This window comes from Natator depressus, chromosome 11 (assembly GCF_965152275.1).
Source record: "Natator depressus isolate rNatDep1 chromosome 11, rNatDep2.hap1, whole genome shotgun sequence".
In the NCBI taxonomy this organism is placed as follows: Eukaryota; Metazoa; Chordata; order Testudines; family Cheloniidae; genus Natator; species Natator depressus.
Window position 1 is genome coordinate 12,602,017 of NC_134244.1, and position 12,174 is coordinate 12,614,190.

Below are 12,174 nucleotides of genomic sequence, written 5' to 3' on the forward strand. Positions count from 1 at the left end.
GACAGCAGCAAGGAGCGGTTCAACAACAGGCTGAGCAAGTGCAGAATGACTTGTGTGCTTTTTGACATTTAAAGGCCCGCTGGCGCTGCATATATGGGAAGCTGGACCTGGCCGATGACAATATTCCTATGCTTATAGCTGTGTGCTGTACATTCCGTAATATTTTTGAAGGGAAGAGTGAAAGCTTCACTTTGAACTGTCAATGGGTCTTCTCATTTGAGTGGATGAAATTGACAATTTCCAGGACTGTTTTTCATAACATTTTCATACTTGAAGTATCTGCCTGTGGGATGTTCATGATGGATGATGCAATGAACAGGAAGAAACTCCAGAAACTTGGTTGCTTTTAAAAAGTCTGATAAGACGTACTTTTTTTTCCCACCATTGCAGGTGCTCCATCCGTTGCAACACTGACAAGTTTATCCAGCAGTGCATTGCCATTTGTCAATGCTTTGTCAAGTGCATTTTTTGTCAACACTGCGGTCTGTTTCTTTCAGCGCCACTAAGTCCAACATTTCTTCTTTCACAATTAAATCCGTGGAAACATAGTGAACAAATATTGCTAGTTGTGGTTTATCTTGAATATCTGTGGATTTGTCGACAGCTAGGCTGAATGCTAGAGAATTCTTTAGATCATTTTGCATCTTGCTTGCAACATCAGTACTGATCTGGGAGATCCGCCTCACCATAGTGTGGCGCAAAATTGGAATTTGGTGTATTAGTTGTTTAAGTTTTGTGTTACTTAAATTTAAAATTGCAACAACTTCTGCTATATTCTTCTTAACAAATTCTCTATCACAATACGGATGTTTCGTACAAGCGATGCTCCATGCCATAACAAAATTAGTTTCAGTTGTTGTCAGCTACCTTACTAAACGCCAAAAGTAGTGTCTGCTGACTGTTGCAGTGTTTAATGCGGTTATCTTGTTTTTCCTTAATTCTGATCCAGGAGTGTATTTAGAGGAAACGTTATTGCGAGTTGTTTCATAGTGACGTTTGTAGTGAGAGAGCATACATTGCAGATAAGGCACAGGGTTTTGTCACCTTTCCTAGTGAATGCAAAGTCTTCCCCCCCATTCTGGCTGAAAACTTTGGTTTTCTTCTTCATACTTGCGTTTCTTACAGTTTGAAGATGTCACTGTCATCCATGAAATTAACGTAGGGTTAACACTTTTATCTAAAACTGTTCAGCTGTGACTTATGAATAGTAAACATGGCCTGTAGTGTGCAGCATGCAAGGAGATCACAGCACATGAGGTCTACATGGTGCCACAGTGACGCAATTTCCTGTTATAATGAGCATGTGCTGCTGAAGCCAGAGCCTAGGCACTACCTGCAGGGCTGAAGCCCCCAGCAGCGGTGCCCCTCCCATGGGACTGAAGCCTAGCCTTGCCACCCTCTTGCAGGCTTGAAGCCAAAAGCACCAGCTCACCCCCAGGGGGCTGAAGCCCCGAGCTTCAACTCATCCCCCAGCCGGGCTGAAGCCCTGAGCCATGGTGCCCTGCTACGCGGCTGAAGCTGCGAGTGCCAGCTCGTCCCACTGTGGGGTGAAGGCCCGGGCACTGGGTCTTTCCCTTCCCCCTGCGGGATGAAGCCCTGAGCTCTGCAAGCCACAGTTGACCCCTTAAAGAGCCACATTTGGCTCGTGAGCCCCGGTTTGGCCACACCTGTCATAGGCTATTAAATTTCTCCCAGCTACTCCTGCATTGAGCCCAGTAACTTGGGTTTGGCTAAAGCAAAGGTGTCCAGTCTTGATTCAAAGTCTTATCATACTGTCACTGTATCAGACAGGGCTCTTACTGTGGATACGTTAAGCTGCCTGTGTTTTTGATCCAAATAATTTTATTTCCTGCATTCCAGTAACATCCCACTTCCTGTGTTTCTTCCATCCAGCACGGCATTCTACCACCTTTCTCCATTCCAACACTCCTTTCCCCCTGAAAAAATAAATGCACTGCCATCCCTATGGGCCTAGCAACACATTATGCCAAGGTCATATGAAATGATTCACATTCCTGTTTGCCTTCTGCCCACAAAGGCGCAATGTTCGCTGGGTGGAATGCCTTGCCTTAGGCATGTGGCCTCTTTTTTTTTTTTTTTTTCCCCTTCATCATTCTACAACAAAAACGTAAGAAGCAATTTTGAATTTAATCGTCTAAATCCCGTCACTTAGTGAATGATCTACCTTAACCCTCATCACATCGATTTGACTGGCACATCTGACAAAGAACAATAGCCTTTGCATTAACAATAATCCAAAACATTTTAAAAAGCAGTAGTTCTTTGAGTATTTTGATTATTTGGATCAAAAACACAGGCAGCTTAACATATCCACAGTAAGGATCACAAGGATCACTGACTTTTCCCTGTCTGTGTCCGCCTTGTAAGCGAACCTCCCAGATAGTCACATTCATGTACTTTATGCAAAGCATATACTTTATGGTAAGAACTTAAGGTTAAATAGTAAGTATTATACACACAAATTCCGCCTCCTGGCTCTAATTTATATAAAAATACTCCATGCTTGTGCATCTTGCTCTTCTCTTGCCATGTGAATGCCCAATACTACTGTGACTTACATGGATGTTAATGGATGTCATGCAGCTCACGTGCCCCCAGATCAAAACATACCCCAGGTTGTTTTTCAGGCCCAGAGGTTGAAGATTTGTGATATGGAGTCATGCCATCTTCAGTGAATCTGGACTGTAACGTGGCTGCCTGTGCCTCCTTCCCAGATGTGATTACTACCACTGGTCCAGTTTTCTTCATTCTTTTTTCCCACATTTGGTACATTGTGTCCGAAAATCCTCCAGTGCATCCCAAAATCCTTTGTGCTGGTTTCCATTGTTTTTCAAACAAGACACCATGGTCCATGACCCTTCACAGGAAGGGCTACAGGAATGGTTCCCCTGGGTTTCCGGTCATTCACAGAAGACCCAGTTGCAAGTGACTGAACCAATCTGCATCCGCACAGGTGAGGAGAGACTGAATGGGACTCAAAGTTATTTGTGGTAATGAGAGGCCCCTCTTTTAAATAAATCTCCAGTACAGAATCTCCTTTTCTGCTGATTCCTTTGGTATTTCATCCAGTTATTCTACTGTCGTTTCCAGATCTGTCTGGATATTTTTTCGTGGGATGTATTTTGGTCTCGTTGTCCATGAATTTTATTCCTGGAAGGCTCCATATTTAGCAGATCTCATTATGTATGCCACAGACATGTTTTGAGAATCCTGACAACTTGTTCTTCATCTAGGTCCTTCAAAGAATCCTATCTAAGGCCTAGTCCCCTCTTGCCATTGTAAATAATGCATCATAGAATTTCTCCCACTGTATTTCACTGTAATCAAAGAGAAAATCATCAAGTCAACGTCCCATTTCTTTACCTGATTTCATACTCGCTGAAACATTGTACACAGGCACATCAACGTAAGCCTGTGAGAGACAACCTCAAATGCTGTGCGCATTTCTGGGTGCCTCACTGCCAGAAAGATGTTGGCAAACTGAAGGGAGTTCAGAGAACAACAGAAATGACGGGTTGCAGGGATTGACTTAAAGGAAAGAGTAAAAGTATTACATAGCGGTAGCTTGGTTAAACAATAACTAGAGAGAAGATATATGTTTGGAGGGAGAAAAATTGTCCCAGGGTAGTCTGAGGAGATATTAGCAAAGAATAATTGGATGACATTGTGAGAAGAAAAGTTTAGGATGCGCTATCGTTTACTAAACCATGTACTAAACTGTCATTACTAAACAATGGAATAGTCTCCTGGGGGATGTGGTGGAAGCCCCATCACAAGGGAGGCCTGATTCTCCTTGACACCAGTATAACTCCAAAGGGAGGCTACATGCCTAATGCAAGTTAGAACCTCTTGGATCACCCTACACAATAAAATTAAAGGTTTCAGAGTAGCAGCCGTGTTAGTCTGTATTCGCAAAAAGAAAAGGAGTACTAGTGGCACCTTAGAGACTAACCAATTTATTTGAGCATAAGCTTTCGTGAGCTACAGCTCACTTCATCGGCTGCATTCAGTGGAAAATACAGTGAGGAGATTTATATACACACAGAACATGAAAAAATGGGTGTTATCATACACACTGCAAGGAGAGTGATCACTTAAGATGAGCTATTACCAGCAGGAGAGTGGGGGGGGGTGGTGGGGAGAAAACCTTTTGTAGTGATAATCAAGGTGGGCCATTTCCAGCAGTTAACAGGAATATGGGAGGAGCAGTGGGGGGGGGCGGAATAGTTTTACTTTGTGTAATGACACATCCATTCCCAGTCTCTATTCAAGCTTAAGTTAATTGTATCCAGTTTGCAAATTAACCACCTTGATTATCACTACAAAAGGTTTTCTCCCCCCTCCCCCCCCCCACTCTCCTGCTGGTAATAGCTCATCTTAAGTGATCACTCTCCTTAGCCCTGGTCTACACTAGGACTTTAGGTCGAATTTAGCAGCGTTAAATCGATGTAAACCTGCACCCATCCACACGATAAAGCCCTTTTTTTCTACTTAAAGGGCTCTTAAAATCGATTTCCTTACTCCACCCCTGACAAATGGATTAGTGCTTAAATCGGCCTTGCTGGGTCGAATTTGGGGTACTGTGGACAAAATTCGACGGTATTGGCCTCTGGGAGCTATCCCAGAGTGCTCCATTGTGACCGCTCTGGACAGCACTCTCAACTCAGATGCACTGGCGAGGTAGACAAGAAAAGAACCGCGAACTTTTGAATCTCATTTCCGGAGACTGCGGGAACTGTGGGATAGCTACCCACAGTGCAACACTCCGGAAGTCGACGCTTGCCTCGATACTGTGAAAGCACTCCGCTGAGTTAATGCACTTAGAGCATTTTCTGTGGGGGGACACACACTCGAATATATAAAAATGATTTCTAAAAGACCGACTTCTATAAATTCGACCTAATTTCGTAGTGTAGACATACCCTTACAGTGTGTATGATAACACCCATTTTTTCATGTTCTGTGTGTATATAAATCTCCTCACTGTATTTTCCACTGAATGCATCCGATGAAGTGAGCTGTAGCTCACGAAAGCTTATGCTCAAATAAATTGGTTAGTCTCTAAGGTGCCACAAGTACTCCTTTTCTTTTTAATGAAATTAAAGCATCTCAAAACCAGCGTATTGGAGTAGAGCATTAGGCCCATCAAAGCTAGTCTTGAGCAAATCACTCAAGAATGTATCATTGCAAACAATTGTGTGTTTTCAGGTCAGTGGTCAAAATTAACTACATAATAATAGAGGCTTTTTTATTTCTACCTTTTAAAAAAGCCCATGGATTTTAGCTGCTACAATATACGTATGTCACATGAGGCTGCGTATATATGGGTGTGAGAGAGAGACTTCTCTTACTGAGTATGCTTCATTCACACACTGATTTCTTTATGAATTGGCCTTATCATTCTGCTATATAACCTGTAAACGGTGGTGGCTAATAGTGCTAGGTAGCTTTAAGAACTGGTATTCTACTTCTGAGCTAAATCAAACTGTATTTTCTTCAGCTAGCTCTTTCTCTCCATAAAATTCAGGATCCCAGGTCTGGCAGCAGTCAGTAGCCTCCACTTTGGATACCTATCTCGTCATTGAAGATCTCACTCCAGGCTGTCGATATCAGTTCAGAGTCAGCGCCAGCAATCCCTGGGGAATTAGTTTACCTAGTGAGCCGTCAGAGTTTGTGAGCCTCCCTGAGTATGGTGAGTACTTTGTGAAAAGGAAAAGGCCAGCTGATGGATGAGAAGGAGAATGTAGTGCTTGAAAGGAGAATTGTTCTTTGATTGGTCAACATTAAATTTCCCTTCCAGAGCTGAGATTCAGGTGATGAATAAGGTGATGAATATCAGAGAAAGCTAGATACTTCTTCAGAGTAGTCCTAAATGTTACTAGCTTCACCAAGTCCTAGCATCAACACAACTCCTTTCTCTCTAAAAAGAAAAGGCATTTGAATAACTGAGTATCTGATGGATCCCAGAAATCTCGCCATTCCTCCACATCCCCCAATGCCAGGGAATGTATGCCCAATTCCTCTCTTGCCTTCCCCACCCCCACATGCCACCGGCTTTGTCTGGAAAGTAGGCCATTTTGAGAAATATAATCAAGTTAAATGAAGACCCAGCCAATAATCCTCTTCACTCCTGTAAGGCATTTCATCTGAGGCTTTCAAATCCGTTTACAAATATTAATCCTTCTCACACCCTTGAGATGTGAATAAGGCAGGATTACTAACCTCATTTTACAGATAAGGAAACTGAGGTTCTCTTGGTTTAAAACCTGTGAATGTATTTCATCAAGTCATAAATGGAGAGGGAGGATGGACTTGCGGTCAAGGTCCTGTGTGACCTTGGACAAGTCACTTGATCCACAGTGCCTCAGTTCCCATCTGTAAAATAGGGATAATACTTTCCATCTCCCGCACTCTGCCTTGCCTATCTAGACCATAAACTCTTTGGAGCAAGGTCTGAGTCTTGCTACGTGCAATGCCTAGCATCATGGAGCTCTGGTCTTGGTTGGTGGGTCGAGGCACTAACTGTAATATAAATAATTTTGTTTTATATTGTAAAAAATAATAGAATACTGAATACTGCGTGCAAATGCAGTCACTCCATCTCAAAAAGATGTATTGGAATTGGAGAAGGTACAGAAAAGGGCAACAAAAATGATTAGGTTATGGAACGGCTGCCATATGAGGAGAGATTAATAAGACTTGGACTTTTCAGCTTGGAAAAGAGAAGACTAAGCAGGGATATGATGATAGTCCATAAAATCATGACTGGTGTGGGGAAAGTAAATAAGGGGGGGAAGTGCTATTTACTCCTTCTCATAACACAAGAACTAGGGGTCACCAAATGAAATGAATAGGCAGCAGGTTTAAACCAAACACAAATAAGTATTTCTTTGCAGAACCTGTGGAACTCCTTGCCAGAGGATGTTGCGAAGGCCAAGACTATAACGGGGTTCAAAAAAGAACTAGATAAGTTCATGAAGGATAGGTCCACCCATAGCTATTAGCCAGGATGGGCAGGGATGGTGTCCATAGCCTGTTTGCCAGAAGCTGGGAATGGGCGATGAGATGGATCACTTGATGATTACCTGTTCTGTTCATTCCCTCTGGGCACCTGGCATTGGCCACGGTAGGAAGACAAGATACTGGGCTAGATGGACCATTGGTCTGACCTAGTATGGCCATTCTTATGTTCTCCACGCCGTGATAGCCTGCACTCCAGCCCAACCTGCAACATCTGCACTGCTATTTTTAGTGCACTAGTTCAAACCCCATTAGTGTGAATCTGTCTACAGGGGCTGGGGGCTCGCTCCCAGCTGCAGTGTAGTTGTGCCCAGAGAGGCAACTATAACTTAGGCCCCGCAGGTTGTCTTTGTTATAGTGAAGACTCCTGCAGCCACTGGAGCAGCCCAGCACAAAGGTAACTTCAAGTCACCGTAACTTCCTCTTCTCCTGGGATGCACCTTTTAGAGGCACAGTGCAGAATCTCCCCGTGGCAGTTTTGCCTAGGGAAGAGATATGGAAACGGACTTTTAATTGTTAGTTTTTCTTTTAAGACACTTAAAATTTTTCATGCTATATGACAAATCAAACATGTTTTATGTTACCTAGGAAACTTTTCTTAACCTGGATCTTTCTTGAATATGTTTTTCCCCAAAGATGCTGCCGCTGATGGTGCCACTGTTTCGTGGAAAGAAAACTTTGACTTTGCTTATATGGAATTGCATGAGATTGGGAGGTAATATTAGCATTGTAATAAAACACAAAAACAACCATGTGAAGCTTTCCCATCAGGAGAATGTTTAGGGTTCTTTTTATAGCTACCAAGTAAATGCAGCATCTCCTTCTTGCCTTTTCAAAAATGCCATTTTTTTTCATGGTGTTGTGCAATAAAATCAGTACAAAATATGTCACTTTCAAGACCGAGTTTAGAATGTAGTCTGAGGAGTGTAATTCAGAAATGAATAGCTGAATGTGAACTCCTAACCTATTAGTTGTGGAAATCTGTATCTGTCATTGGAAGTTTTTGCTAGCATCTGCTCTCATTTCTCTAGTTTGACCTGGGCTTTTGATATCCTGATAATCCAGCCAATCTTGATATACTTAATTCTCAGCGCCCTAGTTCAGCAAAGTGCTTAAGCATGTGCTTAAGTCCATCACTATCCAACAAAGTATTTAAGTGCATGATGAAAGTTAATCATGCATTTAAGTGCTTTGCTGAATAGAGATGATTTGTTGAACTGGAGCCCAAATGGGTAATGTAGAGTACTTTGTGTGAGGTCACCCTCTAGGGGTTGGCCAATATATAAAGATAAGGGATCTACTACCAGGGCAGTCTAAGAGAGCTGCTTTAGGTCAAGAGGTGGAAGCCAGTGTTTCTGGGGCTAATGGGTTATGGTTCTATTGTGGCTCTGTAGGGCGATGTGCAATTCATCTAGTATCTGTCTGTCTGTTCAGTATATGGATTCTTTAACTACTTTACTAGTTACAGGAGTATTTCACTTTGTTCCTCCACTGTGGAACAATTGTGCACAGCTTTGGACAAGTCTCGCCTGCCCTGTATAAGTGATTTACTGCTGCTTGTCCCTCATAATCACTTTATCTTATATCTGAAATGACTAGGTGAAATGATTAAATATTGTTAATTAATGGGGAGGGGGGCTCTTTTGGCGTCCTGAGAATGGTAGTTTTTATTAAGAAAATATTTTTGTGCTTATTTAAAAGAAAAAGTAGCAGCTGCAAATTGAACCCGCGGGAGATTATTAGACAACAGCACAATGACTGTACAAAGAGAAATGACACCTATTGTTCATCCTAAAAAATCTCAACTCCCGGGATAGGGAACATAGGTTCTTTGTAGGGAAATGTTATGAATAACTAGACCTATCTGATTCCTTGTAAAATATTAATGCGCTGAATCAAATAACACTTTGAAAATCACTGTTATTGCACTGAAAAAACAGACATGATTTATTCATGGATCGTCTTCATTATCATGTCTTCCAGGGGTCGATTCTCCATAGTAAAGAAATGTATTCACAAAGCCACCAGGAAGGATGTCGCCGTGAAATTCATTAGTAAAAAAATGAAAAAGAAAGAGCAGGCAGCACACGAAGCAGCTTTGTTACAGCATTTGCAGCATCCTCAGTACATAACGATCCACGATACCTATGAGTCGCCCACGTCCTATATCTTAGTTTTAGAGCTGTAAGTACCTGGCAGGATCAGGATTTAAGTGAGGCTGTCCCATTGACTTCAGTGAGCCTAGGATTTCACCCGCTGCCCTTTTTTTTAGATTATAGTTCCATGTAGAGCACCCATTACACCCTGGACTTCTACTGTCTCTCATCTATGGATTAAAGGAAACTAAGAATCATTGGGACAAGTTCATGTTTGATGTTACTCCACTGAAGGCAGTGGGAATACATCAGAGATTAATTTGGCCCACTCTGTCCATTTTTTAATAATTGTGTTCAAATATATATCGGTCAAATCTCACCCCAAATGCTGCACTGCATTTGTCACTATAAAACATAGGCAAGTGCCTTTGCTCTGTAAAGAAAAGGTGTTTTTTGGAGACAAGGTGGCTTAGTGGACAGAGCAATGGTTTAAGACTCCTGAGTTCTAGTCCTGGCTCTGCCACTAACCCTGCAGGATTACCTTGGGGAAGTCACTGTCCTCCCTGTGCCTCAGTTTCCCCAGCTGTCAAATGGGGATAATAATAGTAGCCTGCTTTGAAATCTAATGATTAAAAGAGCTTGATATTATTATTGTAAAATGCTACTGAGATAGAGACTGTCCCATGAAATACATGTGGGCTATGTGTATATATATTTACACAGATAAATAGACCTGGGTGGACATCTTTCAGTGTGTGCATTTTCAAAAGGAAAATATTTTCATTTGAAAATTTCGGTCTTTTTTACACCTTTATCCATCAGCTCTACAGATAAATAGACCAATCCCAGTAAATACATGTATTTGTTTTCAGAGAAATTGCCATCATATGTTGAATCAGTTCTTGAGCAAATTACGATATCTTGAGGCTGCTTTAGATTTTTCAAAGACTGTTGATAAGTTAATGGTTGAGAAATAATCATGCTACCGCTTTCATGGCCTGCCAGTGTCTTTAGCGATCATTAGCTACATGCTGAGCCTTACATTTTAGTTTCCTCCATTTTTAGGTCATTGCAGTTATATTTTCAAATATTAGCCGTTCCTGGAGGTTTCATGTGGTGATTTTTTTTTTTCAAGCTGGGTTTATTTGTTTTTTAGTATGGATGATGGCCGTCTCTTGGATTATCTGATGAATCATGATGAACTGATGGAGGAAAAAGTAGCTTTCTACATAAGAGACACAATGGAAGCCTTACAATATCTTCACAATTGCAGAGTGGCTCATTTAGATATAAAGGTAGGAAGAAAAGAGGATGAAGCTGTTCATTGGTCAAGCACCGCCCCAGAATGCTTAGGAGAGACAGTCTGTGACCTAATGAGTTTACAGTCTAAACAGACAGCTCAGATCAAAAAAGCGCCAGGCAGCCAGCAGACAGGCTGATCACACGGGTGGTGCAGGATTTCTTTCTTCCTTTTAATGTGTAAGACATCCCTTCCCTGTTTCATGAGTTTATACTGCTGGGCTTTGTGGAAGAGCCATGTTTTAAGGAGGGATTTGATTAGGAGAGTGGATGCCTGGCACATGAGAAAAGTTGCTCTTGCAAAAAAGAGAAAAGTAGGAGAAGGATGCAAAGGGAGAAGTTGGGCGGGAGGAGCAAAGTAGGGACTATGAAAAGAAAAGAGCAGAGAGGCAGACAAAAGTATAGTAGTGCAAAGCCTTGAAGGTGAGGGCAAGGAGCTTAAACTTGAATGGGATGGGACAGGAGCCCCGCGGAGAGATTCAAGGAGGGGAGTGACTTCATCAGAGGGGGAAAAAGGATTTTCCCAACTGCATTTTGGAGAATTAAGGAGGCTCAAAAGTCCATAGTGTCATTAACATGAATCAAACCTTGTTTTGTTAACACACCTGGCAGGAGGCAGCTCTGCTGTCAGAGTCTGACAGATAATGTCCTGAATTCATTATTGTAATGTTTTACTTATTGGCATTCCAATTCTTTTGACTGATTGTAACTAGCACAGAATACAGTCACTAGAATTTCATTGGGGGTTGACACCAACCTTGGCCCAAGCTGCCTGGGTAGCAGTTAAGGTTGTATTGGTTGTTTTGGGATTTATTTATTTTTTTATACAAAGTGCAGGTGCAGACTTAAATGGCAATCAAAAATAGACACTAAGGCACCAACCTGCCCTCTTATATGAATTCCCTTTCCACTTAGTGACTCAATCCCTAGTAATAGACTCAGCACAGTGGAGGAGACTCCTGGAATCATCAGACCAGAAATGTGTCCTTGCAGGTGGTGCTTTAGTTCTTCCACTGCCCGTGACCAAATCTTTTTTCCAAAATAACATATAAAAAGGTTAAGTCCCAATTGGCTAAGCTACCCAAAATGCATTTCAATATGTGTTTTTATGTTCTTTGCTGGACCCATAGGAGCTTTCAGGAAGTCTATAGATGTTCCTGCAAATTACTTAGAAATTACACTGAATCCTAAATTAGCAACTTTGTTAGACCATAAGGTAGCTTCCCAAAGCAAGTGGTGGGAGTCCCCATCACTTGAGTCATTCAGAGATGCATTGACGGGAACAAATCTGTGCTGGTAAGTGAGAAGCAAGAGGGGCAGAAGTCACAGTAGTCCGTAGACTGAGTCATGCACTTATAAAACTGGGTGAAGAAAGGGATGCTGGTGTTGCCAACAATGATTTGAGAACGGAGAGAGAAGTGTTTGGAAAGCTCTATGATTAGTTTAATTTTAGACATGTTGAGCTTGAGGTAACAGTAAGAACTGCATGAGGATGAGGAGATAGAGACCAGCAGAGAGGTCTGAGTAGATGATGGTGAAGAAATAAATTTGAAAGTTATCACAAGCTAGATGAGAGCTGAATCCACGGTTCAAATGAAAACTCCTGGGGAAAGTGCAAAAGGAGGGAGACAGCCAGAGGGAGAGAGCCATAAGAAATGATGAAATAGCTGTGAGTAGGAAGAAACCAGAAGAGGTTAGGACAAAAAACTCCTATACTCTTGTTTGGAAGACAAATAAT

At 42.0% G+C, this 12,174-nt stretch overlaps 1 protein-coding gene across 6 annotated transcripts in view; it reads left to right on the top strand.

Moving 5' to 3' along the window:
* KALRN (kalirin RhoGEF kinase) overlaps nucleotides 1–12,174 on the top strand; it is a 766,757-nt gene that overhangs the window by 747,596 nt on the left and 6,987 nt on the right. For all 6 annotated transcript variants that reach the window (XM_074967163.1, XM_074967166.1, XM_074967164.1 and 3 more), the window contains 4 exons: nucleotides 5,549–5,713; nucleotides 7,678–7,756; nucleotides 9,025–9,225; nucleotides 10,294–10,432. In XM_074967163.1, the coding sequence (XP_074823264.1) occupies nucleotides 5,549–5,713; nucleotides 7,678–7,756; nucleotides 9,025–9,225; nucleotides 10,294–10,432 (584 nt within the window). The remainder of the gene's footprint in view (nucleotides 1–5,548; nucleotides 5,714–7,677; nucleotides 7,757–9,024; nucleotides 9,226–10,293; nucleotides 10,433–12,174) is intronic.